This window comes from Phyllopteryx taeniolatus, chromosome 16, assembly GCF_024500385.1.
Source record: "Phyllopteryx taeniolatus isolate TA_2022b chromosome 16, UOR_Ptae_1.2, whole genome shotgun sequence".
NCBI classification, from domain to species: Eukaryota; Metazoa; Chordata; class Actinopteri; order Syngnathiformes; family Syngnathidae; genus Phyllopteryx; species Phyllopteryx taeniolatus.
This window is the reverse complement of record NC_084517.1, coordinates 10,789,809-10,816,834: the sequence shown is the minus strand read 5'-3', so window position 1 is coordinate 10,816,834 and position 27,026 is coordinate 10,789,809. Positions and strand designations below refer to the sequence as shown.

Sequence of the window (27,026 nt, the reverse complement as noted above, 5' to 3'; positions counted from 1 at the left end):
ACATGATGAAAAATTATTGATAGTTTTCATTTCAATAGGAAATGATTTGAGATACAAGTGTTTTGAGTTACAAGCGTGGTCATGCAGATCTGCTAGCGAGGCCTCATACAGTAGTGGAAAAATGTTACTAGTAAGACACATTCTACTACTGCACCCTAGTTGTTCCTCTAGTGCGCTCAATTCTATGACTAGTGAGGACAAAGAGTGTACTAGTACATGGACCTTTCAGCTGATCTCGAAATGCTCAAATGGCTTTCCATGTTCGCTGACTGAATTAACTGTCCGCTGCATTGACGTTTGATCCCATAAATACTTGGTAAATACAATTTTGTCCTCCTATAATGCTACATAATACAAGCTATGTTAAACACAAAATCATCATTTACATTTAACACGATGCCTGTGCAGTTATAAATACATCCCAACCAAGAGGAAATTTTACCCACTGGCTTTTTGACAACAAATGGGGGGTTACGAGGAGCATTTGAAGGCAGCACAACTGGAGGTGACGTAACCCTTTCGATGACAGTAGCGCCCTCCTCTCAGATCCCCTCCAACAAACATACACGGGAGTAATGCATGTACAGAATGTGCGGTCCAGCTCAAGACATTAGGATTTATTATCACGGCTCATGTGATGTGCATCACTATCTCTGTAGATTCTACAGGTTGTGATGCAAAATAGTAAAGTATTTATTTATTTTTGTAATAAAGTAAAAACAAACAAACACAAAAAAAAGGAAAAATAGAACATTACCTTCCTTGGATAACAAACTGTTTTAACAGTTCCCAAATGATTTCAACGGTCTTCAACAGTCAAATAAAGCAGCAGTAAAAGTGCATGACACCTCCCAATACATTCCAGACACGTTTGAGCCAAAACAATAACATTGTATTATTCAGATCTTTTAGCCATTAGTTATTAATTTCTTCAGAAGCGTATTGCTGCCACATCAGAAAAAATAAAAAAGGTTCAGTATCACGTTACAACGTGATAAGTTTCACATTAAAACGTGGTAAGTTGCACGTTATAATGTAAAAAGTTATCACGTTAAAACATAATAAATTTGACTTCCGCATTTGGCAAACCAAAACAAAGCAATTCCTTCCAGTTCAGGTCACTGGCGGAGTCCTTTTTGTGTCTTATATATTAAAGTTACTACCTATACGTAACTATAGACACGATAGAGGCCACCTGTGTCTGTCCCTTACTCCACCTTGGAAGGATGTGAGTGACCACAAGAGTCCAGCGTTTTCACATTATAACATGAAACTTAACACGTTAACACGTGAAAGTTTATCAGGTTAGCACATGAAACTTATCACATTACAACGTGATACTGAACCTTTTTTATTTTTTATGGTGTGGCAGCAATACGCTTCCGGACATTGCAGGTTTAAGGGCAAAGTGTCAAAAAAGTTTTATTGCTTGAATATTTAAAGCTGAATCATCATAAACCTAGTCAACGAGTTTTTGCGCTGAAACCTGAGCTTGTGTGACCAAGACAAGTTTAGGCACTAACAGAAATCCCCTAAACCATTTATTTCCTCATGGTCATTGCTGATTGGGGGTGCGTTTACAGTAGCCCGGTCTTTTAAGGTGCTTCCAGTCCGCCTCACTCTCGCAGCGTTTGACATCGCAGAAGAACTGCCTGATGAGCGCCTTGGCCTCTGCTTTCACTGTGGGCCAACAGAGACAAGTGAGAGGAAACAAACGTGTGCATAAGTGTTCGTAAAGTAAAAACAGAATTCTGTTCCAATAGCGGCAATGCAACACAACAACGAACACGTCGAAAACCAGGGTCGTCTTATGTGCCGCGTGATGACATTCTTACACTGCTTGTGTCTCAACATAAGAGTGACCCAACTCACGAATTGTTTGAGATACGAGCTGTCGTCCAGCCTGATTTGTTTGCTTTCACTTGCGTGCAAAACCTAAGATACGAGCGCTGTATGTTTACAGTGAACTGAACTCATTTTACAAAAAGCAGCATTTGGCAAATAGTTAAACGATTCAAAAAAGAGGCTTTGAGATGTTTATTTATTTGTGATGTCTATTCCCAGTTCAGGTTTACTGTCAAAGTAAACACAAAACAAAGAGAATTACATATTGCGTGTTTAAAACAACCACATAGCTTTTCCTCAGGAAAGTCCGTTTAGCTTAATGCTAATCATGCAAAATGCCATTGATGGGCTAACGATTAAGTATATTATATTTAAACAAACAGTGGCGCAACACATACACAAATAAAATAAAAATATTCACAGGCGTATTTTTTTTTATCCTCTGCAAAGAACGACTAATATTACTGCGGCTTTCTACTAAGTAACTTGTGACAGTCTATTTATATCCATATGTCCATGTTATATGGCCAAGGCGCGCACACCACAAAGAGCTGCACAATGTAAATTTATTGAAGCAAAAAATGTGGCAAGTAAATTCTTTACATTTTATTTAATTATGTCATTACAAAGTAGAATATTATAGTGTGCTATTTTTCTTATTGAAAACACACCGTTTTTGGGGGGAGTCTGGAACGGATTAACGGCATTTTCATTCATTTGAATGGGGAAAGATGATTTGAGATCCAAGTATTTTCAGTTGGTGTGGTAACGGAACGTCCATCCATCCATCCATTTTCTGAGCCGCTTATCCTCAGAGGGGTCGCGGGCTTGCTGGAGCCTATCCCAGCTATCTCCGGGCAGGAGGCGGGGTACACCCTGAACTGGTTGCCAGCCAATCGCAGGGCACACACAAACAAACAACCATTCGCACTCACATTCACACTTACGGGGAATTTAGAGTCTTCAATTAACGTCACGGAACGTATTAAACTCATATCTCAAGGCGCCAAAGTATTAGTCCATTAATCTACGGCAGGGGTGTCAAACTCATTTTTGTCACGGGCCACACCGTAGTTATGACTTCCCTTGGAGGGCCATTATGACTGGGAACCCATATGAATGAATTATCGCCTTATATAAATACATATATGCAACAATTTGATGGATCACGAGTTTTGAAATCAGAAGCCTATAAAAAATATGTTTTTTAACTATTACATTTCAGAAGGGGATTTGTAACAAAAATGCTTGCAATATCTCAAAATTATAACCTATTACAATAGAAGACAAGAAACGAAGCATGATTTGCTTTTGCGGGCCACATAAGATGTGGTGGGCCAGATCTGGACCCCGGGGCCTCCAGTTTGACACTTGTGATGTACGGTAACACAGTAGAAAAGTCATAATTACTGTGTACAGTTTATATTCATATAGAAAACACTTCTAGGCTATTAAGTATAAAACAAATACAGAAAAGTACGGCGGTAACCGAGCTTGCCTTTTTGCACCTTGTTACAAGATTCTTACGCCGCTGTGCAAACTATTACATTGTGTGCCATTCTAACCTTGAAATTTCATAATTACATTAGTTGTGCTAACAAAAAATAATCTAGGTTATACAGTAAATATAAAACAATAAAACAAGCCTTTTTATGCCGTGTGACCATGTATTCTTATGCCCACGTCGCACATAACCTTGAAATGTCGTACGTCAGGACCGCTGTGAACCAAGAAGCCCCATTTATTCATCTTACCTTGTCCCTTTCCAAGACTCCTCCCCTCTGCAAGAAGGTGTGACAAATAGCGAGCGAAGGACTTGAAGAGGTCCTAGCGACAAATAGCGTGACATGATTCAGTTCAGGTCATGCTACCCTTGGGAATTTGGAGACATTGCCCCCCGCCCCCACTCGCACCTTAGTGGCAAACTTTCCCCGGGTGTAAAAAGGGTCCAGGTAGCGGACCACCACGTTAGCCGCCTCCTTTAGTGTCACAGTCGTCGTTGGCTCCTTCACCGTGTTAACACGTCCCTGCTGTGCAGTGGGGTCTACTCTCCTGTCGTTCTTGTCCACCAAGCGGCCTCGCTTTGCCGGATGAGGATGCTCTTGTATGGCTTCCGGTGCGCACACCTGCTTGGAAAATGTGGTTAGTCACAGAATGGGGAACACATCCTAAAAGCTGCTAGGGACGCACCTCTTGTGTATCAGATACATTGTGGTCTTCTTTTGTGTTGTGTCTGGGTGGAAAATGAAACCGCTGCAATTAGTAAAGTACAAGTGCAGACAGTGCAGATCTCTGCCAATGCGTTTGTCATTTACAAAATCAATAAGTACACAGGGCTTTAAAAACAAGAATAAAGTAATGAATGTATTAATAATTTAACACAGTTGGTATTTATACAATATACACCTAAGGTATAAGGCATTAAGGTATTTATTATTTTAACCTAAACTTTGCTCATATGAAACCAGAAATAAGATCTCAAGTTTTAATACCCTATGAAGATATTTAAGGAAAATAATTAAGCACGTGAAATGCTCTTACACAAAAAAACTGCCTGGTAAGAAGAAATATCTTGCCAGACAAGGAACAAGCATATTTTGTCTTGATTTGAGATATTTAATCTTGGTTACAGTTTATTTTTTGCAGTGTAAACCATGGAGCTTTGATTGAACTAACCATAGAATATAGTGCTGTGAAAAAGGTCTTGCTCCCTTCTCTAATTCGTATATTTTTGCATAGTTTCCCAACTTTGTTTTAAGATCATCAAACAAATGTAAATATCAGACAAATATAACCAAAATGCTGTGTTTAAATGGTGATTTCATTTATTAAGGAAGTGAAAAAGTAATTACGCCCCCTTGTTAAATCATTAATTTATTGTGGCTAATCATGATTGTTGGTTAATTTTCCACCACACCCCAAGCCTGATTACCTGCAGACCTGTTCAATCAAGGAATCACTTAAACAGAATCTGTCCCGAGAAAGTCAGACAAAAGATCTAAAAAAAAAGCTGCAACAAAATGACACCATCCAAACAAAGTCCAGAACAGTCAACAAATAAAGTAATTGACATCCATCAGTCTGGAAAGGGTTATAAAAGCCATTTCTAAAGCTTTAGGATTCCAGCGAACCATAGGGAGAGCCATTATCCTCACATGGAGAAAACATGAAACAGGGATGAACCTTCCCAGGAGCGGCCGGCCTACAAAGATTACCCCAAGAGAACAGCAATGACTCATCCAGGAGGTCACAAAGGAACTCAGGAGTTCTAAAGAACTGAAGGCCTCCCTTGCCTCGGTTCACATCAGTGTTCATGACACAGCAATAAGGAAGAGACTGGGCCAAAATGGCATCCATGGCAGAGTTCCAATGAGAAAACCACTGCTGACCAAAAAGACCATAAAGGTTCATCTTACTTTTGCAAAAAAAAAAAAAAAAAAAAACTAAATCTGAATGATTCCCAAGATTTTGGGGAGAGTATTATATGGACTGATGAGATGAAAGTTGAGCTTTTTGGAAGGTAGTCCAGACTTGAATCTGATTGATTTGCTGTGGCATGACCTTTAAAAAGGCAGTTCATGCTTGAAAACTCTCAATTTTTGCTGAATTCAAACCATTCTGCAAGGAAGAGTGGGCCAAAATATAGAAAGACTCATTGCCAATTATAGAAAACACTTGATTTCAGGGGATGCTGCTGAGGATGGCCCAAACAGTTATTAGGTTTACAGGGCCATTACCTTTTCCACACAGGGCTAGGTAACTTTGAATAGTTTTTTTTTTTTTAATAAATTATATCACCATTTAAAAACAGCATTTTAAGTTCACTTGGGTTATATCTGTCTGATATTTACATTTGTTTGATGATCTTAAACTATATAGTGGGGGAACTATGCAAAAATCTATGATTTTGAGAAGGGGGCCAATGCTTTTTCAAAGCACTGTACTGTATACCCCTAGAAATTGGAATAGCTTAGTTATATCCATCCGTCCATTTACTATAGTGCTTGTCCTAATTAGGGTTGCTGGTGAGCTGATGCCAATTCCAGCTGACTTTGAGAGAAACGCTGGGTACACCCTGGACTGGCCGCCAGCCAATCGCAGGGCACACATAGACAAACAACCATTAACGCTTACATTCACACCTACGGACAATTTAGTCTTTTATTAACCGATTTCTTTGGGATGTGAGAAAAAGCCGAAGACGGTATTCAGAGAAAACCACAGGGAGAACATGCAATCTCCACACAGGACCTCCGCCGAGATTGAAACCCAGGACCTCTCGAGTGTGAAACAGATACGTTAACCAGTACTTCACTGTTTTACTTAAATTTCTGTTATGATTAAAGATAGTAGAAGTTATTACGGATCTGAAATCCCAGTTTACTGTGAATATTCTACTAATGCACAACAAATTACACCCAGATCTGGGGAGATTTCGTGAACATGTTTAAAGGCAGATATTTGAATTGCTGGAAATGCACAATCTAGACACCGGTTGGCTGCAATTGTGTGTACCCCGCCTCTCACCAAAAGTCAGCTGAGATAGGCTCCAGTTCACCCACCACAAACACAAATTAGGACGAGCGTTAAAAAAAATGGATGGATGGTGTGGACAATGATATACTGTATATATTTTTAATTGTGATAATTAAATCAGGTTGTTAGATGGTAGGTTGATTAGAGTTAAAATATAAAAATAATAAAAAACTAAATTTTAAAGAGGTACAATAAGAGGACAGCACAGTCAATCAATCATGCACAGTACGTGTAGAAATTCATGGCAGCTTTGTAAATATTTTTTTTTTTTAATGACCCGGTATATTTGTCAAAGATAATAGTTTATCTCATAATTGTTTTTGCGCGGCACGGTGGCCGAATGGTTAGAGCGTCAGCCTCACAGTTCTGAGGACCCCGCCTGTGTGGAGTTTGCATGTTTTCCGGGCACTCCGGTTTCCTCCCACATCCCGAAAACATGCATTAATTGGAGACTCTAAATTGCCCGTAGGTGTGAATGTGAGTGCGAATGGTTGTTTGTTTGTATGTGCCCTGCAATTGGCTGGCAACCAGCTCAGGGTGTACCCCGCCTCCTGCCCGATGATAGGCTCCAGGACGCCCGCGACCCGAGTGAGGAGAAGCGGCTCAGAAGATGGATGGATGGAATTGTTTTTGCCTTTTCTGTTATATACAGTAATTAGAACACCCTTTGGTGAGTTGCCAGAAAAACAATTCTATCTAAACTTGTAGACGGGAAGTTCCTCATCAACAAACTGGTGTTACAAGAGTGTGTGAGTGTGTCTTACTACCTGGTAGAGTGTGGACTCAGTTCCGACGTTTGCTGGCCCATCACTGTTTCATTACTGTCGTCATCTATCACTATGACCCTCTGTCTGGTCTGTGCTTGCTTCACATCCTGAATCAATGGCTCCATAGCATCATCTTCAGAGTCCAGACTGATAGGCGAGTGCTGCTCCTGGTTTATCTCAACTTCTGAAATCCCTATTCTGTTCTCCACCTCCCGGCTTTCCTTCATTGTTTGACTCTTCTCAAAATACTGAGAAATGAAGTGAGAACTTTTTGCAGCTTCCTCCAGCTTCTGCTTCTTGTTCAAGGCTCTGCCTCCCTTTGTCAGGCTGCTTGAGGGAGAAAAGGAGGAGGAGGAGGCAGCAGCGTTTGCTCTCGCTCGGATAGATGATGTCACAGGCAAAGGGTTATCTGACAATTTTCTTTTTAGCTCCTGTCGAATGCCACCCAAGCTCCCACTCGGTGTTCCCTTAATAGACCTGCTGTCAACCATGGAGTCCTTCAGCAGATGTTTTGCAGCCAGATGGGGGTTGGATGAGCCCCTCTGGCCTGCTCCAACTCTCTTCCGCTTCATCTGGAGGAATTACGAGTAACAAAATATGAATATTACATATAGTTAACCCCCTCCTTTTTGCTGTTCATTTGTTACAAACTCACCTACAGAGTTCTTTTAAAAAAAGATTTTTCTTTTGTTATTCACGAAAAAAATTTGCTGTTTTTTGCTCAGGTCAAAACCATGTCTAATATAAAATATTGCTTAGGGGCCAATATATAATAGAAAAAAAAATAATATATATATATATATATATATATATATATATATATAATAATAAAAAAGAAAAAAGTGCTTTTCTGTCATCTTGTGGCATCAATAGGCAATTACAACCCTTGTTATTGGGATCAATTCCTTGCGGATTTTAATTATTCACGGCAGCGTGGCTCGGTCCTGCAATGGCAAAATTGTTAACAACTATGTAATTTTATTTTATTTTTTCTAACAAGAAACTTCTTACACATCTGGCTTTCGAAACTGATAAAAGAACCTCTCCTTCCCTTGGAAAGGAGTAGGCAGACTATAAACCTGTCTCCTATGCACTGCAAAATATCTAGATAGGTACTAGGTGAATGTGTTGCTTGTTAGGTGTCTGCTTTGTGCTCTTTTGGCATTTTGCAGGGAGGGGGGCTGCCCCATCTTAAGTCAAACTGTAATAATGTTACTCCCATGAGCCAGACTCTTCTCTGACTTGTTTCTCTCTCTTAGTACTGAGAAAATACATTTCTTAAAGACAGGTCTGGATTGGATACTTATTTCTTCATCTCACAAGGGAAAACACAAATTTCAGCAACAGTCCCTAAACCCTGCTGTGTATTTGTGCTTTTTATGTGGAACCCATGTTTTTTTTGTTGTGCCTTTCTACAAAGCCCCAAGATTCCACAAAAAGACCTGGTTTATAGGAAAGTAGATACTGGTCTCAAGAAAGTATGTTGAATTGCATCTCGACTGGGAGACTAACATCTTTGTATGTTGGGGAGTAGCTAAGTTAAGGCTGGGTTGATGGTGGAAGTTACAACGAGCCTTCACTGAATGTGTAGGTACGTGCGCACTTTCGGTGCTTCAAGATTCAAAACTAAATCATCTGTACGGCATTTAATTTAAGGGGAAATGTACAGTGTCTGGCATCATAGTCTGTGGTATATTTATAGTTTATACTGTTAATATGGTAAATTATAAACATATTTAGAAGCCGGCACGCTCAGTTACTACAGTACTATTCTTTTTTCATGGATCATTTCATAATCATGACCTAGAAGTGATTCCCATACAAATGTTTACTGTAATTATGACTTTACTACTGTCTTAGCATTGGTTAGTGATCGACTACAATTATGTTCCAATTTACTTACAAATTCAGGTAATATCTCAGTCGTAAATCAAGGACCCCCTTTACTGATATTGCCCCCAAACAGCACAGTGCAGTTAAGTCTGAAACCCATTTTTTATTTTATTTTTTTAAGTTTCAATTGTTGACCTTTTTGGCATTCTTCCACACTGCTGTCTACTACAGAGAATCATTGCCTATATTGTGCCCTACCTTGTCTTTTCAATAATAAACAGCCAGATAGACAGTCAAGAAGAAAAAATACAGAGTGCTATTTGTCTTTGTGACACTGGTGTGTGACTAGCCAGCCTAAACACCCTGACATGAGTTTCCCATTCCGAACAGTAGCGTACCAGCGGGTCGCCAAACCGAACTGTAGCACCTGAAGGAAATTTAGTTATAATTGTTTTTGTACGGGGTGTCGAAACTCACTGAGTAGACCTCAGACGCAGATTTAAACCCACAAAGATCCTTAGAACAGGAAGTAGAGGACGAGGCCTTCTCTTCCTGTTTTAGCATGGCCTCACCACCGCTTACGCTCTTCTCCTCTCTTAGAGCAGGTACTTTCTTCAACTCGGACACCTTAATGACAAAACGATAATCAGTCAAAACGGTCGTTGTCAGTCTGGTACAAACTTTGTTTTACTAAGCAACATCAGTAATGTGGGGTCGGGTTGAACCTTTTTTAAAATTGCCGCTTTGTATAAGTTGGATGACTTGCTTCTCTTGAACACCTCATGTTCAATATCCACAGCTAAGGATAGAGGATCACATCTGTGAGAAGAAACAGCATCATTATAAAAAACAACTTCATAAAAAGGAAGTTTGCATCAGTACATTTACCCGAATGAGTCGTCTGATCCCTGGTGGCCATACAATGCTTCTTGCAAGAGTGTCAGGCAGTGCTCTCTGGACTGAAATACAATTTACATCCTTTACAATGTTATATAAAACAGAATGCTAAGCGATAACAAAAAAAAAAAAGATTTCTCTCTTTCTGACCTCTCCATTAGCTATAACATTATATCTCCAGGGAGCTGGATTAGATATTGACTAGTTGAGAAGGGTGGTTCACTCTCGACATGTCAGTCAATCACAAGGTTGTCCCATACACATAAACATATGGGGCAATTTAGTTGGTAGAGAGTCACCCTTTTTGCACTGTGGCAAATAGGGCAATGCCACATGAGATCCAGTAGATGTCGCTATTGTGAGGGAAACCTTGTTACCTCCATCCATTTTCTACACAATTGTCCTCAGTCATCACTGGTGAGCTGGAGCCTCTCCCAGCTGACTTTGGGCAAGAGGTGAGTTGCCAGCCAATCACAGGACACATATAGACAAACAATTATTCACACCTATGCACAATTTAGAGATGAACGTAACATTCATGTTTGTGGAATGTGGGAGGGAGTCGGGGTACCTGGAGAAAACCCACGCAGGCGCAAGGAGAAAATGTAAACTCCACACAGGAAGGGAGGAGCTATGATTTGAACCTCAAACCTCAGAAGTGTGAAACAGAGGTCTTAACCACCAAGTCCATTTTCCATTTTGTTTTGTATTTATTACAGAGTAGTGATTCAACGGTGAAGTTATTGTTGGTGTTAAACAATATGTGTCACAATCCATACAGTAGTGTACTGTTCTCTATTTGTCCAATTCCTAAATGTCTGACTTCATCTGCTCCCAATCATTTGTCAATGTGAACCCATGCAGATACAGGAGGGAACATGAAAACTGTACAGACGAGTTAAAGTCTAATATGTACCATATTCGAAAATGAAAAACAACTAACAGATCTTCACATCTTAGTTTGCCAAGCGAGACATCGACTAGTCAGTTCGTGCGAGAAAATAAGTTGAAGATCATTCCAGTGGTATTCACACTGTGTCTTCACACTACTCCCGACACATGAGTCACTGAATTCCAGGAACTGTGCTAATTAATGCCATCGCTGTGAGGAATGTGTTTGTGCAGTACCTTTATTGGGAGCTTGGGGATCCTCTGACTGGCCGCCTCTTTCAGTGGGCAGTCAGCGTCTACAGCAGGATTACCAGAACGGAACAAATGAGCCAGAGGTTTCCTCATAGTAACGATAATAATAACGGATTATTATTATTAATAGATATTCAGGTTTTACCTGGAGGAATAAAGTCATCCTTCTGCTTGTCAGATCCCTAAAGACAAAACATAATGAGGAGAATACAATTAATTGAATGCAAAGATGACTTGCATATAGAGGTGCAACAATTAATCAAATGAAATTATTCAACAGCTATTTTGATCATCAATTGTTTGGAGCCCCTAAATTGTCTACATCCTCTGATGTCAGCCTCTCAACAGTAAATATTCACCGATTTTTATAGTCCTCCATGAAAGCAAACATCTGCTTATACTTTGGAAAACAATGTTCAACATTTTTGCCTATTTTTGGGCATTTTAAGGATCAAACCAGTAACTGAATCATAATCAATTTATCGAAAAAAGTTTAATCTATTGGGAAAATAATAATTATTTGTAGCTGTAGTATGAATAACATGTTAGTCAGTCCTGAAGCAGCCGCAGTACAACAAACTAGTAACCCTTGGCATTAATCAGTACCTGAGAAGTAGCTCTCAGTTTCAAAAACATTGGTGAGTACATCACTCCTTGCGATATTGCTTAATTGATGTTTATTTGGTTGTGTTTAATCATTAAACAATACCAAATAAACAACAAGAATCAGGTAATAAATGGTAATTATAAAAAAGACTGCAATAAACTTGAATGCAAAATATTTTTTTTTCTGATTAATCGATGGAATAATCGATTCCAAATGTATTCAATAGTGACAGCCCTACTTTCACATCGTCACTGTCGGGCGGAAACCTTCCACGTCCAAATTTGGTCCATTTCATATTGTAATGCCCTCGGATGTGGTCACACAGTCGCTGATGCATTTCAGTTGCTTTATTACCACGAGCAGTAACAAAACGCACATTTATAAAGGAGGTGCTATCGGCTAAAAATCACGCAATGACGTAATAACCCCCAAACATCAGGCCCGCCCTTAACGCCCCACACTTAAAACATTTTGTCACAAATCTATACTATTGGTCAGTCCTCACATGGGTTTGTTGTTTTTACAAAATACTGACCGATCTAAAGTGTTGACAATGGCTTGCTCTCTTTGACGATGCAATGTTAATGGATCAACATACAGATTTCTTTTTTTTTGGTTTCATGAAAAGTGGAGATGCGAGGATTTCACGCAAATCATGCCAACAATATCCAGAGCAAAATAGACGCATTTAATATAAAAATCCAAAAGGAAAGTCAATAACAATATGTTAGTAGCCCACCTGTCTGTCATTCTGTATGCTATAAGAAAAAACTGACAGTGAAACCCCCTCATCAGGGAACATAAAATGGTTTGGGGTCTCCTCTATAAGAAATAGAACTGCACTCTAAGGGACTTGAAAATATATAAATTTTTTAAACTATAGAAAACTGGCCCCAGCCTTTTACCACATCCATCCATCCCTCAATCCACGGTTAAATGTGGGCTACTTAAAAATAAAAAAATAAATACAAATTTTAAAATAAAAGAATTGTTCCACAAAAATTATTTTTTTTAAAGTTAAAAACTTCATTTCAAGTCAGAAAAACTGCCCCATAAAAGATGCTTTTCATACAACTGTCTCAACATTTTATTTAACTCCATTTGAGATCAGTGCTTGTTAGCTGGAGTTTAACTAAAGCTCAAAATGTTCGTGGTGTTTTAGACTCGCCCCAAACTCCACTTTCAGCGAAATAAAAAAAAATCTGTTTCATGTTTAACAGCTAAAGTTAATTTAGCAGGCATAAAATATGTTTTTCGTTATTTTTCCTGAAGCGGGTGAGCCTCCCTTGAAGTCCTCTGGCACTCCCAGGGAAGGCCAGAGGAAGGCTCCGCTCACAACGCTAAATGTCGCCACAGGAAAACATATTCCCACAAGAATACTGAAGGATATTAAACAAAATGTCATCTACTTCCTGCAGTTCCATTATTGTAGCCGGGAGGGCTCTTTGCGTTCTGTCTCTCTCTCTCTCCCCTCCCTTCTCTGTTTTCACCACCTGTCTCCAATCAGGCTTATCACCACCGGTATATAAAACCTGCCTGTTCCAGGTAATCCTTGCCGAAGTATTGCAGTTACTTTCAGTGGAACCACGGCCCTTTTACCTCCCGTAAATCACCCTATTCCTTGTTCCCTTTTTGACTCCTGTGTCTCCTTGTTCCAGTGTGTTTTCCCCCCGTGTTCCTGATCCGCGTAATTCTGCCGCCAAGCCAGCCGCCTGTCCTCACCACTGCCTGCCACCTGTCCACACCGCCGCCTGCCAACCCACCTAGGACCATCGCCATTACCTTTCATCAATAAACTATTCATCCTTTCACAGCTGCCTCCGACTGCCTCCTGTATATAGAACCTCATGTTCCCCCGCCCGAGCCCTACTCCAGGGACGTAGGTGCATGTAGCCAGTTTCTACTCAATTGCTCACTCGTTTTCAACCTTCAACCATACAGTTATCCCACCGAACAATCCAAAGTAGCATATGTCACTAACCTCCTACGTGGCAAAGCAGCTAAATGGTCCACTTCCTTATGGCTAAACTCCTCCCCGTTACTCCACTCATTCAATTCCTTTTTTCCGATGAACTTCGTAAGGTGTTCGATCACCCCGTTCAGGGCAAAGAAGCCACCCGTCGTCTCCTCACGCTCACACAGGGCGCTAATTCTGCAGCGGAATATTCCGTAGAGTTCCGGATATTGGCGGGTGAATGTGGGTGGGATGACGCAGAACTTCGGGGGATTTTTTCCAATGGCCTTTCCGAGCAGCTCAAGGATGAGCTAGCAGTCCGGAACGAGCCCTCCTCTCTCTCGAGGATCTTATCGGCCTTTCCATCCGTCTGGATAACAGACTGCGAGAGCGTATACAAGAGAGGGGGGTCCGCTCGCGCGAAAACCCTCCCACTCAGAGTGCTGCGCCGTCAGCTTCACACCCACCTCCCGCACAGTCTTCCGCCTTTCCATCACTCCCAGTAGCCACTGGAGAGCCCATGCAAGATGCTAAGACACGGTTAGATCCACAGGAGCATCAGCGTCGTATTGCCCAGCGGCTGTGTATCTACTGCGGTCAAACCGGTCACTTTATTTCCTCATGTCCCCTCCGGCCAAAAGACCAGTCTCACCGCAACCTGAGAGTGTCGTGGTGAGCCAAACCTCCATCCCCTCAAGCTCTCCTTCTCGCATGACCATTCCCGCTTGCATTATAGTTTTGGGTCTTAACACCCCCATCACTGCCCTGATTGATTCCAGTGCCGATGACAATTTCATTCATGAAGCCATAATTCCCCAGCTCCAAATTCCTCTCCAACTGCTTCCGTCTCCGAAGAAGGTCACAGCCCTGGATGGCCGTATCATCTCCGCTGTTACCCACCAAACTGTGCCACTCACCTTGCTTATTTCAAGAAATCACAGCGAAAACATTTCCCTTTTTGTTATCCCTTCTCCTGATACCCCATTAGTCCTTGGAATTCCCTGGCTTAAAAGACATAACCCCACCATAGACTGGACACACTTAGCCATCACCGGATGGAGCCCTCACTGCCACTCACACTGCCTGTTCTCAGCTATATCTCCTTCTGGTACACCACCACCCTCTTCCATGCTCGTTGACCTCCCCGGAGTCCCTGGAGAATATCATGATCTCTCTCCGGTATTTCGTAAAGACCTGGCCATTTCTCTACCCCACCACCGCCCGCTATTAATCTGCTGCTGCGGGCCCCTCTTCCCTCCAGCCATCTCTACAACCTTTCCCGACCTGAGAAGAGGGCTATGGAGGACTATATCCATGACTCTCTGGCTTCCAGACTGATTCAACCTTCCTCTTCTCCAGTTGGGGCCGCCTTTTTTTTGTTGCAAAGAAAGACACCACTCTCTGCCCATGTATTGACTTCCGTGGTCTCAATGATATCACCGTGAAGAATAAATCTCCGCTTCCCCTCATCGACCCCTCGTTTCAACCCCTCCGTGACGCCCAGGTATTCACCAAATTGGATCTACGGAATGCCTACCACCTCATCCGTATCCGAGAGGGGGACGAATGCAAGACCGCCTTTAATACCCCTCTCGGACACTTCGAGTATTTGGTTATGCCATTCGGTTTCACCAACGGCCCTGCAGTTTTCCAGATATTTATTACTGACGTCCTCCGTGACATGCTCAACCGGTTCGTATTTGTATACCTTGATGACATCTTCATCTTCTCCCGCTCCCCCAAAGAACACCACCTCCATGTACGCCATGGAGTCATTCAGCGTCTCCTTGAAAACCGACTATATGTTAAAACTGAAAAGTGCGAATTCCACCTCTCCTCCATACACTTCCTGGGCTACGTCATCTCCAAAGATCAACTACAACCCGACCCTGCCAAGATCCAAGCAGTCGTTAACTGGCCCACTCCCACCACCCTCAAAGAACTACAATGTTCCCTTAGTTTCACCAATTTCTACCGTCGGTTTAGCCGTGATTACAGCAAGGTCGCTATTCCCCTCACTAGCCTCCCATCCGCCAGCTCCCTCTTTCGTTGGACCCCGGCAGCATCCCAAGCATTCAACCGACTCAAGACCCTGTTCACCTGTGCGCCCATTCTTCGCCACCCCGACCGCTCCCTCCAGTTCGTGGTCGAGGTTGACGCCTCGGACACGGGGGCAGGAGCTGTCCTCTCCCACGACCCAGAAACTGCACCCCTGTGCCTTTTTTTCGCGTCGTCTGTCCCCTGCCGAGAGGAACTACGATGTCGGCAACCGAGAGCTACTGGCCATTACATGGGCCTTGAGAGAGCGGAGGCAATGGTTGGAGGGGACTGAAGAACCATTTATAATTTGGACGGACCACAAGAATCTCACTTGCCTCTATTCCGCCAAATGCCTTAACCCCCCGACAAGCTCGCTGGGCTCTCTTCTTGAGCAGGTTTAATTTCAATCTCCCCTTCCGTCCTGGCTCCAAAAATGGCAAACCTGATGCCCTGTCTCAACTTTACTCACCCCCCACCAGCCCTGACAAACTGGAACCCATTCTTCTTTCCTCGTGCTTCGTTGGTGCTGCCACTTGGCAAATCGAACTGGTGGTTAAGGAGGCCCAAAAAACTCCCCCGGATCCCAAGACTAGGCCTCCAAACCACCTGTTCGTACCAGATTCTGCACGCTCTGAGGTTCTTCAGTGGGCTCATACCTCCAAACTCACCGTCCATCCTGGCATCACCCGCACCATTCAGTTTATCTGGCAGCATTTCTGGTGGCCCAGCCTTGTTCAAGACACCCGGGAGTTCGTCCAAGCCTGCTCCGTCTGTGCCTAAGGGAGGTCTTCACACCTGCCCCCAGGTGGGCTGCTGCGTCCGTTGCCTATCCCTAGCCGCCCTTTGTCCCATATTGCTCTGGACTTCGGTACCGGTCTACCTTCTTCTGAAGGTAACTCTGCCATTCTCACCATTGTCGATCATTTTTCCAAATCTGTCCATTACATACCTCTCCCCAAGCTACCATCCGCCTTCGAAAACTACGGACCTCCTTGTCCAGCATGTCTTTAGACTCCACGGTATTCCGATCGAAATTGTCTCTGACAGAGGTCCTCAGTTCTCATCCGGGTGTGGAAGGAATTCTGTAAAGCGGTGGTCGCAGCAGCCAGCTTGTCATCGGGATATCATCCGCAGACCAACGGCCAGACGGAGCGGGCAAACCAATACCTGGAATCAGCCCTCTGCTGTGTTGCCCCACGCAACCCCTCCTCCTGGAGCTCATTCCTCCCGTGGATTGAGTACGCCCACAACTCCCTCACCAGTTCCGCTACCAGTATGTCCCCATTCATGGCTTGCTATGGTTACCAACCCCCATTGTTCAAGGAGCATGAGCGGGCAGTGGCAGTCCCCGCAGTCAAGGATCATTTCCAGCGGATCCAGGCTGTATGGAATGACGTCCGTGCGGCATTGACCCGGTCCGCCGCACGCAACAAACAGCTCGCGGACCGTCATCACTCCCCGACGCCCGAATACAAGGTGGGCCAATCTGTCTGGCTTTCTTCTCACGACCTCCCACTTCAGACTCAATCCCGTAAACTCACTCCCCGTTTCATTGGTCCTTCCCCGATTACCAAAATCATCAATCCCACTTCCGTCCGGTTGACGCTTCCTCTGTCCTTGAAAATTCACCCAACCTTCCACGTCTCGATGCTTAAGCCTGTCTCCACCTGCGCCCTGAGCCCTCCGACCGAACCCCCTCCACCCCCAAGGATTATTGACGACCATCTGGCATTCACGGTGTCGGGCATCCTCGACGTGAGGCCTAGGGGGAGGGGGTTCCAGTACCTAGTCGACTGGGAAGGGTATGGGCCGGAGGAGCGGTCATGGATTTCCCGGAAACTAATACTCGATCATACCCTTTTGGACGACTTCTACGCGGCTCACCCGGGGAAGCCTGGAGGCGTCCGTTGAGAGGGTGGTACTGTCATATACTGCCTGCAGTTCCATTATTGTAGCCGGGAGGGCGCTTTGCGTTCTCTCTCTCTCTTTCTCTCTCTCTCTCTCCCATCCCTTCTCTGTTTTCAACACCTGTCTCCAATCAGGCTTATCACCACCGGTATATAAACCTGCCTGTTCCAGGAAATCCTCAACTAAGTATTGCAGTTACTTTCAGTGGTACCACGGCCCTTTTCCATCCCGTAAGTCACCCTATTCCTCGTTCCCTTTTTGACTCCTGTGTCTCCTTGTTCCAGTGTGTTTTCCCCCCCGTGTTCCTGATCCACGTAATTCCTGCTGCCAAGCCAGCCGCCTGTCCTCACCACTGCCTGCCACCTGTCCACACCGCCACCTGCCAACCCACCTAGGACCACCGCCATTACCTTTCATCAATAAACTATTCATCCTTTCACATCTGCCTCCGACTGCTCTTGGGTCCAGGCACTCTCTATTTGTGTAACCAAAGGGAGTGTAAATGACATGTACTCCATATCAACAGTCAAAGTGATGTGACTCTTGTTAAAAAACATGACAAAACTTTAGTTGCAAACTTATTTCAGATGATGTCAAATCGAATCAAGCTAAAAGCTCCTCCTACAGTGCTGTGAAAAAGTATTGGGCCCCTTCTAAATTTCTTATATATTTGTAGAGTTTCCCCACTTTCATCATCAAACAAATGTAGATATCAGACAAATATAACCCAAGTGAACTTAAAATGCTGTTTTTAAATGATGATTTCATTTATTATGGAAAAAAAACCTCTTCATTTTGATTTCTTAAGCAATTCAGAAGTTGACTTGCTGGTGTATTTTGGCTCGTTTGCCTGCTGCAGAAACCAAGTGCGCTTCAGCTTGAGGTCAAAAACTGATGGCAGAAAATTCTCCTTCAGGATTTTCTGTTAAAGAGCAGAATTCATGGTTCCATCAATCACAGCAAGTTGTTCAGGTCCTGAAGGAGAAAAGCAGCCCAAGACCATCACACTTCCACCACCATGTTTGACTGTTAGTATGATGTTCTTTTTCTGAAATGCTGTGCTACATTTACACCAGATGCAACCAGACACTCACCTTCCAAAAAGCTCAGGTTTCATCTCTTCAGTCCCTATAATATTCTTCCCAAAGTCTTGGGAATCATTCGGATGTTTTTTTTTTTGTTTTGTTTTGTTTTTTTTGCAAAAGTAAGACGAGCCTTTATGTTCTTTTTGGTCAGAAGTGGTTTTCGCCTTGGAACTCTGCCATGGATGCCATTTTTGCCCAGTCTCTTCCTTATTGTTGTGTCAACCTGAACTGAGGAAAGGGAGGCCTGCCGTTCTTCAGAAGTTGTCCTGAGTTCCTTTGTGGCCTCCTGGATGAGTCATTGGCTAATCTTTGTAGGGCAGCCACCCCTGGGAAGGTTCACCACTGTTCCATGTTTTCTCCATGTGAGGGTAATGGCTATCCCTATGGGAGGCTTGGGCGTGATCATTGAAAATTAACCAAAAAATGTGAATAGCCACAATTAATTCAATGGGGTAATTACTTTTTCCCACAGGGCCAGGTAACTTTGAATAGTTTTTTTTTCCTTAATAAAGGAAATCACCATTTAAAAACAGCATTTTAAGTTCACTTGAGTTATATTGGTCTCATATTTACATTTGTTTGATGAGCTTAAACATTAAAGCGGGGAAACTATGCAAAAGTATAACAATTTGAGAGGGGGGGGGGGCAATACTTTTTCACATCACTGTAGATGATCCTCTCTGATACTTCAAAGTTAAAAATTATTCACTTTTATGTCACAGTCATTCCTGTATTAACCTTTGAACGTTACTTGTAGCTCAGGTCTTGCGTCTGAGATTAGCGCCTTCGGCAAGCAAAACGAGATAACTTCAAAAAGAAAAAGACATTTGTATATTTCACTGTAATTTGTTTTGACCATGGAACTGATTTTGTGTTCATTTGCACTTAGCTTTCACAATGTAAAATGACTGCACATGGTGTCTGATGATACCAATCTGTACACAAAATGAAGCACCCGTCTAGAAACGTCTGGCCTGCTGATTGAGCTAAATGAGAGCAACAGCGTTGTAAACTGTTCAGACCAGGTCCAGTTGCTGAGGAATATTTTTTTCCTCTGTGCTCCACGGGTGGCCTCACTTGAGGAGCTCAAGATGCCGACAGCTGCTGAACATGTGTTGAGAGGCAAAACACATACAGTATACTCCAGGCGTAGATGATTTCAGGAACGGAACCTGCAAACAAGTTTGCATATGGATGATTATAAATTACCTTCCTTATGGTCATCTGCTTCTTGAAGAGATCAGAGAATTCCTTTTTCCTCTTGGCTTCATCGTCACAATTGTCAATTGTTTCCCCAACTTCATCATACCTATGAGGTGCACAATGTCACAAATCATACCGTGCAAATGTGGCAAATCAATGTCACAAACGTTAACCTGCCTCTCAAATCCGTAGCCCCTCTTTCCTCCTTCATAAAGCTCCAGATTAAAACCAAATGGCTTATTTGGTTCTTTGCTCTGAACTGAAATGCTGGTGTTGACAACCGCCTCCAGCTGGGTTCGGACACCTTTTGGGTTGGAACAGTAGTCGCAAGCACCTGCGCAGTTCGGTGGCTGGTCCCCAAAAAACTTGGAAATGGTGACGTGGCGGCAACTAAAGGAAGACAGACAATATATTGGCAAGTTAATTTAGTCGTTGTTGTGGCCCTGATTTGAGAGCTTAGCAAGCTTGTGTCGACCTGGTGATTTTTACTAGAGTGTAGTATTGATCTATAAACTTTTGTGCAACATTTGCAAACACATGATCACTGATTCTGTTTTAAAAATCAAAGAGGATTCCCTAGACATCGCTTTTCAGCAATTAAAGCCAAAAACGAATGGTTGCATAGAAGTATCATGCATCATAATAGAACTTTGACCGGAAAAATATACCGTATTTTTCGGACTATAAGTCGCAGTTTTTGTCATAGAATGGCCGGGGGTGCGACTTATACACCGGAGCGACGTATATGTGAAATGATTAACAGATTATGATATAATTTCACGTTATTTTCACACTGACAACCGCAAGAGGGCGCTCTAGTACTGTGTATCTGTACCTGCTACTTCTGTACCTCTGAAAATTGATCATTTCAACATTAGCGGTAACTTATAAAAACAACTGAGAAGGACTGAACAAAAATGGCATTGAAAAGAAAATCATATTCTGCAGATTACAAGCTGCAAGTAGTGAAATATGCAGCCGAAAACGGTAATCGAGCAGCACAAAAAAGTTTGGAGTGAGCGAGAAACTTGTCAGGGACTGGCAAAAAGCGGAGGTTACTCGTACTGAAATGAAGAAAAGTCTCATCTTATGTGAATAACTGTTAATATGTCACATTAACATACCAGGCAAGTTCTCAGTTCGTTGTTTATGAGTCATGTAATGTTAGCTGAATGTGTTACGTTAGCATACCGTACACCTATTCAGCCTGTTGTTCTCTATTCTATTTTTATTTTAAAATGCCTTTCAAGATGAAATGTCTGTTCTTGGTGTTGGATTTTATCAAATAAATTCCCCCCCAAAAATGCGACTTATACTCCAGTGCAACATGTATTTGTTTTTTCCTTTTTTATTATGCATTTTTTGGCTGGTGCGACTTATACTCCTGAGCGACTTATACTCCGGAAAATATGTTAGTTTCCTGATTATTCCCGACACACGGGTGGCCAGCCTAGTCAGTCTAGGGCCGATACACCCAGATCAAGCTTTCCATTGCAGAGTGTATAGCGAGATGGCAATAATGTGACATCATGGCAGGACAACAACAGTTCATCAATGAAGTAAGCAAAGAAGAGAAATTCAACACAGTATGATACAGTGCTGTGTGTTGATATCTGTAACTCTGCAACACAAATGCCAAAAATGACTCCCTGCTGCTGTGAACCACATTTTTTTTAAATGTCGCCTTTGTTTTCTTCCCATTCCACTCAATATTCCATTGTAACGTTGGACTGGCATTTCTCTGTCAACCACACAATTGACTACAGTGAGTTTAGCGCCACCTCCATATTGCTTTAGAGTGTAGTTGCGCTACCTAGTGTGGAATAGTGACAGTTTCAACCCTTAAGAAAAAAAAAAAAGATGGCATGAACAAAATTGAAGGAGGCCATGTTGACAGCTCAAGGGTTGTTATAAACAGAAAATCACGTTACTATTTTCTTGGAATGATAACTGTTATTTATATAGAACATGCACAGTGTCTTCATTCATGTTTTCCACCTAAAATTCCTATACTCTTAATTAAGGAAAAACAGGCATCACACCTCAGTGTTAGAGCCTAGGTTATGTAAGTCTACTCACACAAACGCACAGACAAACAAAGGCGGTGCTGGGAGCCACATTAAAAACATGTGGACTACCTTGTGGAGGACGTGGTTGACAGAGCCATGAGAGGAGAGAGAGAGAAAGCGTTCCCACAAAGGAGGTGGGGAAAGGGAGAAGCACACAAAAAGACTCTTTGCTACTTCCAGTTTGGACTGAAAAAAAAGCTTTGGAAGAAAACAAACTGCAGTAAGTAGGAGTATACCCATTAACAACTAAAACTAAAGACAAAGATGAAGAAGACTGAAGAGGGAATGAAAGGCAGCACATTGGTTTTGTGTTGCGTTTTTCCTTACAGATTATGATCTGAACCTGAAGAATTCTCTCTCTTAATCTCAGTATGAGGGCTAATCTCATGCCTCGTCTGTGGAAAACTGGATGATGAATTGCTCGTTTCCAGCAACAAAAACAACAGACATTCAGGTAAGACTGTCAGGGAGAGATGCCATGGCATCAACCTGTCTGCTCGCTACAGAGTTGTCAATGCTGAGAGTCAGTCTGGACTTGGCTGACTGTGAGGACAATTAAGACCAGCACAGGTGTTTCTGGCATTAGTACAGATTTTAAAAAAAAAAAAAATATATATATATATATATATATATATATATATATATTATTCATGTGAATATTAAAGACTAAAGTACTAAATTAGCAGGGTTGGATTTCTTGACCCATGAAAACCCAATCAAGTAGCTCAATCCAATTTCCATCACGTATATAAATTGACCTTTTTACTCATTTGTTAACGTCTTCGATATTACGTTAATGACGGCTTGGTGATGCTATCGGGTGGATTATGAAGAAAAATCTGTTTCTGCTAAAATCAATTTAGCTGTTTTTGCCAGTCACCTGTGACTGATTGATGGATGGATAGAGATAGATTGAGTAATAGGATTTGCAGTTTCAGTGCTCTTATTCGTGGATTCCATGCAGTTTGCAACAATTTCGATTTAATTGAACTCTTTTGCTAAAATGTATTTTTTCATCTTAAGATTTAATATTTTTGTTTTGCACAAGAATGTTAAACATTTTCTAGGGGTGCAGTGCAGAGAAAAGCTTGGGAAATACTGTTCTACTTTAATTATCCGTCCATCAATTTTCGATACCACATATCCTGTTTCAGAATGTATTGTATTATACATCTGTTAATAAGCAAGTAACTTCAACAACAGGTCAGCAGAGCACCCTTCAAAATATAATATCTTTTCGAGACAAAAAAAAAAACATCCTTTCTCTCTGTACCAGACAGGTTGATGTCCTGTTTTGCTCTCACAACACTTTCCCTTTCTTAAAAAATATCATGACAGTGAACGAAAGTAAACAAACTTGATTCTGTGCAAACTATTTTTTTATACTATTCAGACAGTGTTTATTGTTGCCTTACTAGGATGGACCCCAAAGACCAAGCAGTGAATCTTCTAAACAAGATTTGGGCCAAGCTGCAGGGTTTGCCCAATGCCAGCCCCGTCGAGCTCGGAGCTTTCTTCATCCTCTTAACATTCATCTGTGAGTCTCTGCTCTTTGGCATGAATATGAATCTGGATTTTGGTCAAGCTGATTGTTTATTTGCTTTCTTGCAGTGATTGTTGTTGCCATGGCCATTCTGATCTGTACAACATACTCCTGCTGTTGCTGCTGCCGCAAGGACAAAAAGGAGGGAGGAAACATTTGAAGGCATCTAAACTACACCCATCCATTTTCTACACCACTTAACCTCATTAAATTAATCTAAACCACACATCAAATTTAAAAGACAGAGACAACCTGTGACAGGACGCTGCCCATGCAAATGAGGTCAGGCAAGATGTGTCCAGGGGGCTAGAAGAGGCCCAGCCCTCTAACAACAAAGCAACTGACACCAACACTGACGTCCTGACTGGCAGCCTAACACGCCCTCTGGAGCTGACTGTCAAGACAATCGACATTCCTTGGAACAGTCATGTACAACAACATCTCTCCTTGCTGGATGACAAGACACAACCAACCAAATCATATTTAAACATGTAGACACAAAAACAAAATATGGGCAAGTCAACATGATGATTTAGGTGAACATGCTTTTTTTTTAAATCTCAGAACAACATGAAGTTGCACATTAAAAACTTTTTAACTGCCTGCCTTAACTTCATAATGGCTGTAAGGAATGATGTTTATTGCAATGAGCTGCTTTTGGAGAACATCCTAAAACCACAAAGTTGTGCTCATTGAGTGGTCAAACCTTCCCTCTGCTGTACGAAGAAGGAAATGAACCCAATTAATTTCCAACCAGAACTTGCTTATGCAGTACTAAACGTGTAACTAATGCATATATCAAAGCTGTAGCTTTTTGCCAAAGACATTTGCTTAATTATACAGGTATAAGGTAAGAAAGACAGTGGATTTAATGTGTGAAGTCTTCACTTACCTCTCCTGCTCACAAAAACGCACCATGGCGTCAAAGTCCGTAATGGCTGTTTTGTCTGATTCTTTTGCAGAGTTTCGTTTTTCCTACGGTCGAAAGTCAGACATTTTAAATGATGGTGAAAATAACATAAGCTCTTCTTTTTTACTGCTATAGTATTTGCTGCTATACTGACCCTTATACGTGCAATCTCCTTATTGATGAGGAACATAATTTGCTCTTTATCTTTCCGGGAGTAGTAAATGCGACATAAGGATGGCAGCCCATCTCTTCCTGCTCGCCCAGATTCTTGATAGTAGCTGGCCATGGATTTTGCAAGGTTCCAATGGGCGACAAACCTTTGGTAATAATGAAAATATCTATGAAGCTACAGCTTTACCTAAAGAAAACAAGCACAACCTACAGATTCACTGGTTTACCTTACATTAGCCTTGTCTACGCCCATACCAAAACTGATGGTGGCCACAATAACAACCACTTTTCCCTGCATCCAGTCACTCTGGGCCTCCGTGCGATCTCCTGTTTTCAGACCTAAATGTAAACAAAAACAAAAAAAGCACTTTGATTCCCAGTCTTTCTTTACCTCACACAGAGGAAGAAGACTTACCAGCATGATAAGGCTTTGCCATGACACCGAGTTTGGTAAGCTGGTGGGCTACGGTTTCACAGCCATCCCTGGTCCGACAGTATACAATCCCACAACCCTGTGTGAGGACATATTGTATAAATCAGGGTTACGTGGGACCAAACAATACTGGTCTCCATTCTAATAAATGCCATGTCATAATTATTGGCCATCATCGACTTCCATAAATTAATGTTGCAACTAAAAAATACACCTAGTTTGTTCACATTGAGGAAAAAAAACAAAAACATGATAAATCTAGATAATGGACAAACGTTAGACAGCTATCCTTATTAATACAGTTATAATTATTTTGGCCATGATTATTATGAAATGAAAATCAGGTATCAAGACAAGCTCATGTGCAGAATAGAATGGTTGTAACGGGTGATCTGCAGTATGTACTAAAAACGGTCTTATTATAACAGTTGATAATTGAATCCCATCAATAACAACAACAATTGGAATAGCTTAGAGTTACAGTGTTTTTCAAGAGACCCAAGGACACTTATTGATAACTCATAGGGCTAGCTAATATCTGTGTGTGTGTGTCCATGTTGGTAAACAGATGGTTGTTGAGGATTTTTATTTTTCTATGTCCAGGGAAGCAACATCATGGATTTTTGTAAAAATGGAAATTATGACCCTTTGTTAGCGTTTGATTCCTAAGCACAGTAAAAGTGCCATTGAGCAAGGCACTGGCGCCCCAAATTTTTCAGGGGCACCTGATCATTCTTAAATATGTCCCTTTCCTGCATGCCTTGTGTATGTGAATTGGTTCTATGCGTCTATTAATGCATGCAACATGAAAATGCAGCCCAGTGAAGAGAATGTCATCTTATGGATAAAATAAATGTATTAATATTTTTTGTAGTTCCATTTTACCAACCTGTCCATTAGAGCCACCACCAAGAGCAAGCGCCTTCTGAATGAAGGCATGGAGGTGAGCATAGGGGTTTGGTAGAAGCTCGCTGAAGATGACATCATAGTGCAAATTACAACGAAAAACTGGTGTAGTGAAAGACAATGGCAGCCGCAGCTTCAGGGACTGAGCAATGTCCTCTTGGACCTTTTTGGGTGCTGTTGCTGTGAGCGCTACACAGGGAACCCCAGGTAAGCGAGCACGCAAATCACCAAGCTTGAGGTAGTCTGGTCTGAAATCATGACCCCACTGGGAGACACAGTGAGCCTCATCCACAGCCAGGTAGGACAGCAGGCCCCGGGAGCACAAGTCAGTCAGGTAAGGTTGGAAGGATGGAGAAGCTACCATCTCTGGTGTGATGTAGAGTAGCTTGAGCTTTGGGTTCGCACCCTGCAAGTCAGCTAGAATCACACGACGCTCTCCCACTGCGAGCTTGGAATTGATGGAGCAAGCATGGATGTTCAGCGATCTCAAGTGGTCCACTTGGTCCTGCATGAACAACATCGACACAATGGTTAATGGCAAAGAATTAAAGCGGATTTAAAAGTGGATGATAAAGCCAAAGTGACCTGAATAAGTGCAATTAGCGGGGAAATAACCAGAGTGACGCCTTCAGCCAGGACAGCAGGCAGCTGATAACACAGAGACTTTCCTGCCCCAGTGGGCATGCACACGAACACATCCCTGTCACCTAATGAAGACACACCATTAACATTCTAACAACAACCTGTCCGAAATATTTAATATCCATCTTCATACCCAAAAATATAGACAACAATGTACTTTCCTTCTTTTGTTAAATGGAATAATGTCAAGCAATTACAAGAGATAAATGCACATCAAATAATTCGTCAATGAGCCCGTTTCTTAACTTACCTCGTATAACTGCTTTGATTACATTTTCCTGCACTTTAGATCTAAACCCCTCGAACCCAAAATGGGCATTTAAAGCTTGTTTTAAAGTTGTTGTCGTCGCTCGCTCCTCCATTAGAAGAACTCCTTGGCGGCGTCGCACATTGATGACATAAGCGTCCAACTCTCGTCCTCCAAATTTTAAACTTTGCGAATTACGAGACTTAATGAATAATATTTGTGGCCTAAAAAAAATATCAACGAGCCCCCAAAAAATCTATTATTACATTTTTAATAAATGCGAGGGT

The 27,026-nt window shown here is 42.1% G+C and overlaps 1 protein-coding gene and 1 long non-coding RNA gene across 2 annotated transcripts; one reads left to right on the top strand and one right to left on the bottom strand.

Moving 5' to 3' along the window:
- Nucleotides 1-596: 596 nt before the first annotated feature.
- On the bottom strand, nt 597-27,026 carry recql5 (RecQ helicase-like 5). Its single transcript, XM_061750483.1, has 19 exons — nt 26,743-27,026; nt 26,436-26,557; nt 25,834-26,355; nt 24,927-25,023; nt 24,739-24,850; nt 24,495-24,657; nt 24,323-24,405; nt 19,996-20,208; nt 19,825-19,924; nt 11,167-11,203; nt 11,007-11,065; nt 9,870-9,940; nt 9,707-9,800; nt 9,459-9,608; nt 7,149-7,720; nt 4,036-4,078; nt 3,759-3,971; nt 3,600-3,672; nt 597-1,680 (listed from the first exon to the last, which is right to left on the bottom strand). The coding sequence occupies exons 1-19, from the start codon at nt 26,852-26,854 to the stop codon at nt 1,556-1,558; spliced, it is 2,961 nt and encodes a 986-aa protein (XP_061606467.1). The 5' UTR covers nt 26,855-27,026; the 3' UTR covers nt 597-1,555.
- LOC133466598 (uncharacterized) lies at nt 21,955-24,033 on the top strand. The gene is made up of 3 exons (XR_009784977.1): nt 21,955-22,341; nt 23,306-23,424; nt 23,499-24,033. It is a non-coding gene; the product is annotated as an uncharacterized LOC133466598 (long non-coding RNA).

What these genes read in the sequence shown, in the direction of transcription:
- recql5 (XM_061750483.1), bottom strand. Translation starts at nt 26,854, where the DNA reads ATGGAGGAGCGAGCGACGACAACAACTTTAAAACAAGCTTTAAATGCC. An exon ending in CGTTTTTGTGAGCAGGAGAG is followed by an intron (nt 20,209 to 24,322) that starts GTAAGTGAAGAC and finishes GTCTTCCTTTAG; the next exon opens with TTGCCGCCACGTCACCATTT. An exon ending in CTGCGTCTGAGGTCTACTCA is followed by an intron (nt 7,721 to 9,458) that starts GTGAGTTTCGAC and finishes TAATTCCTCCAG; the next exon opens with ATGAAGCGGAAGAGAGTTGG.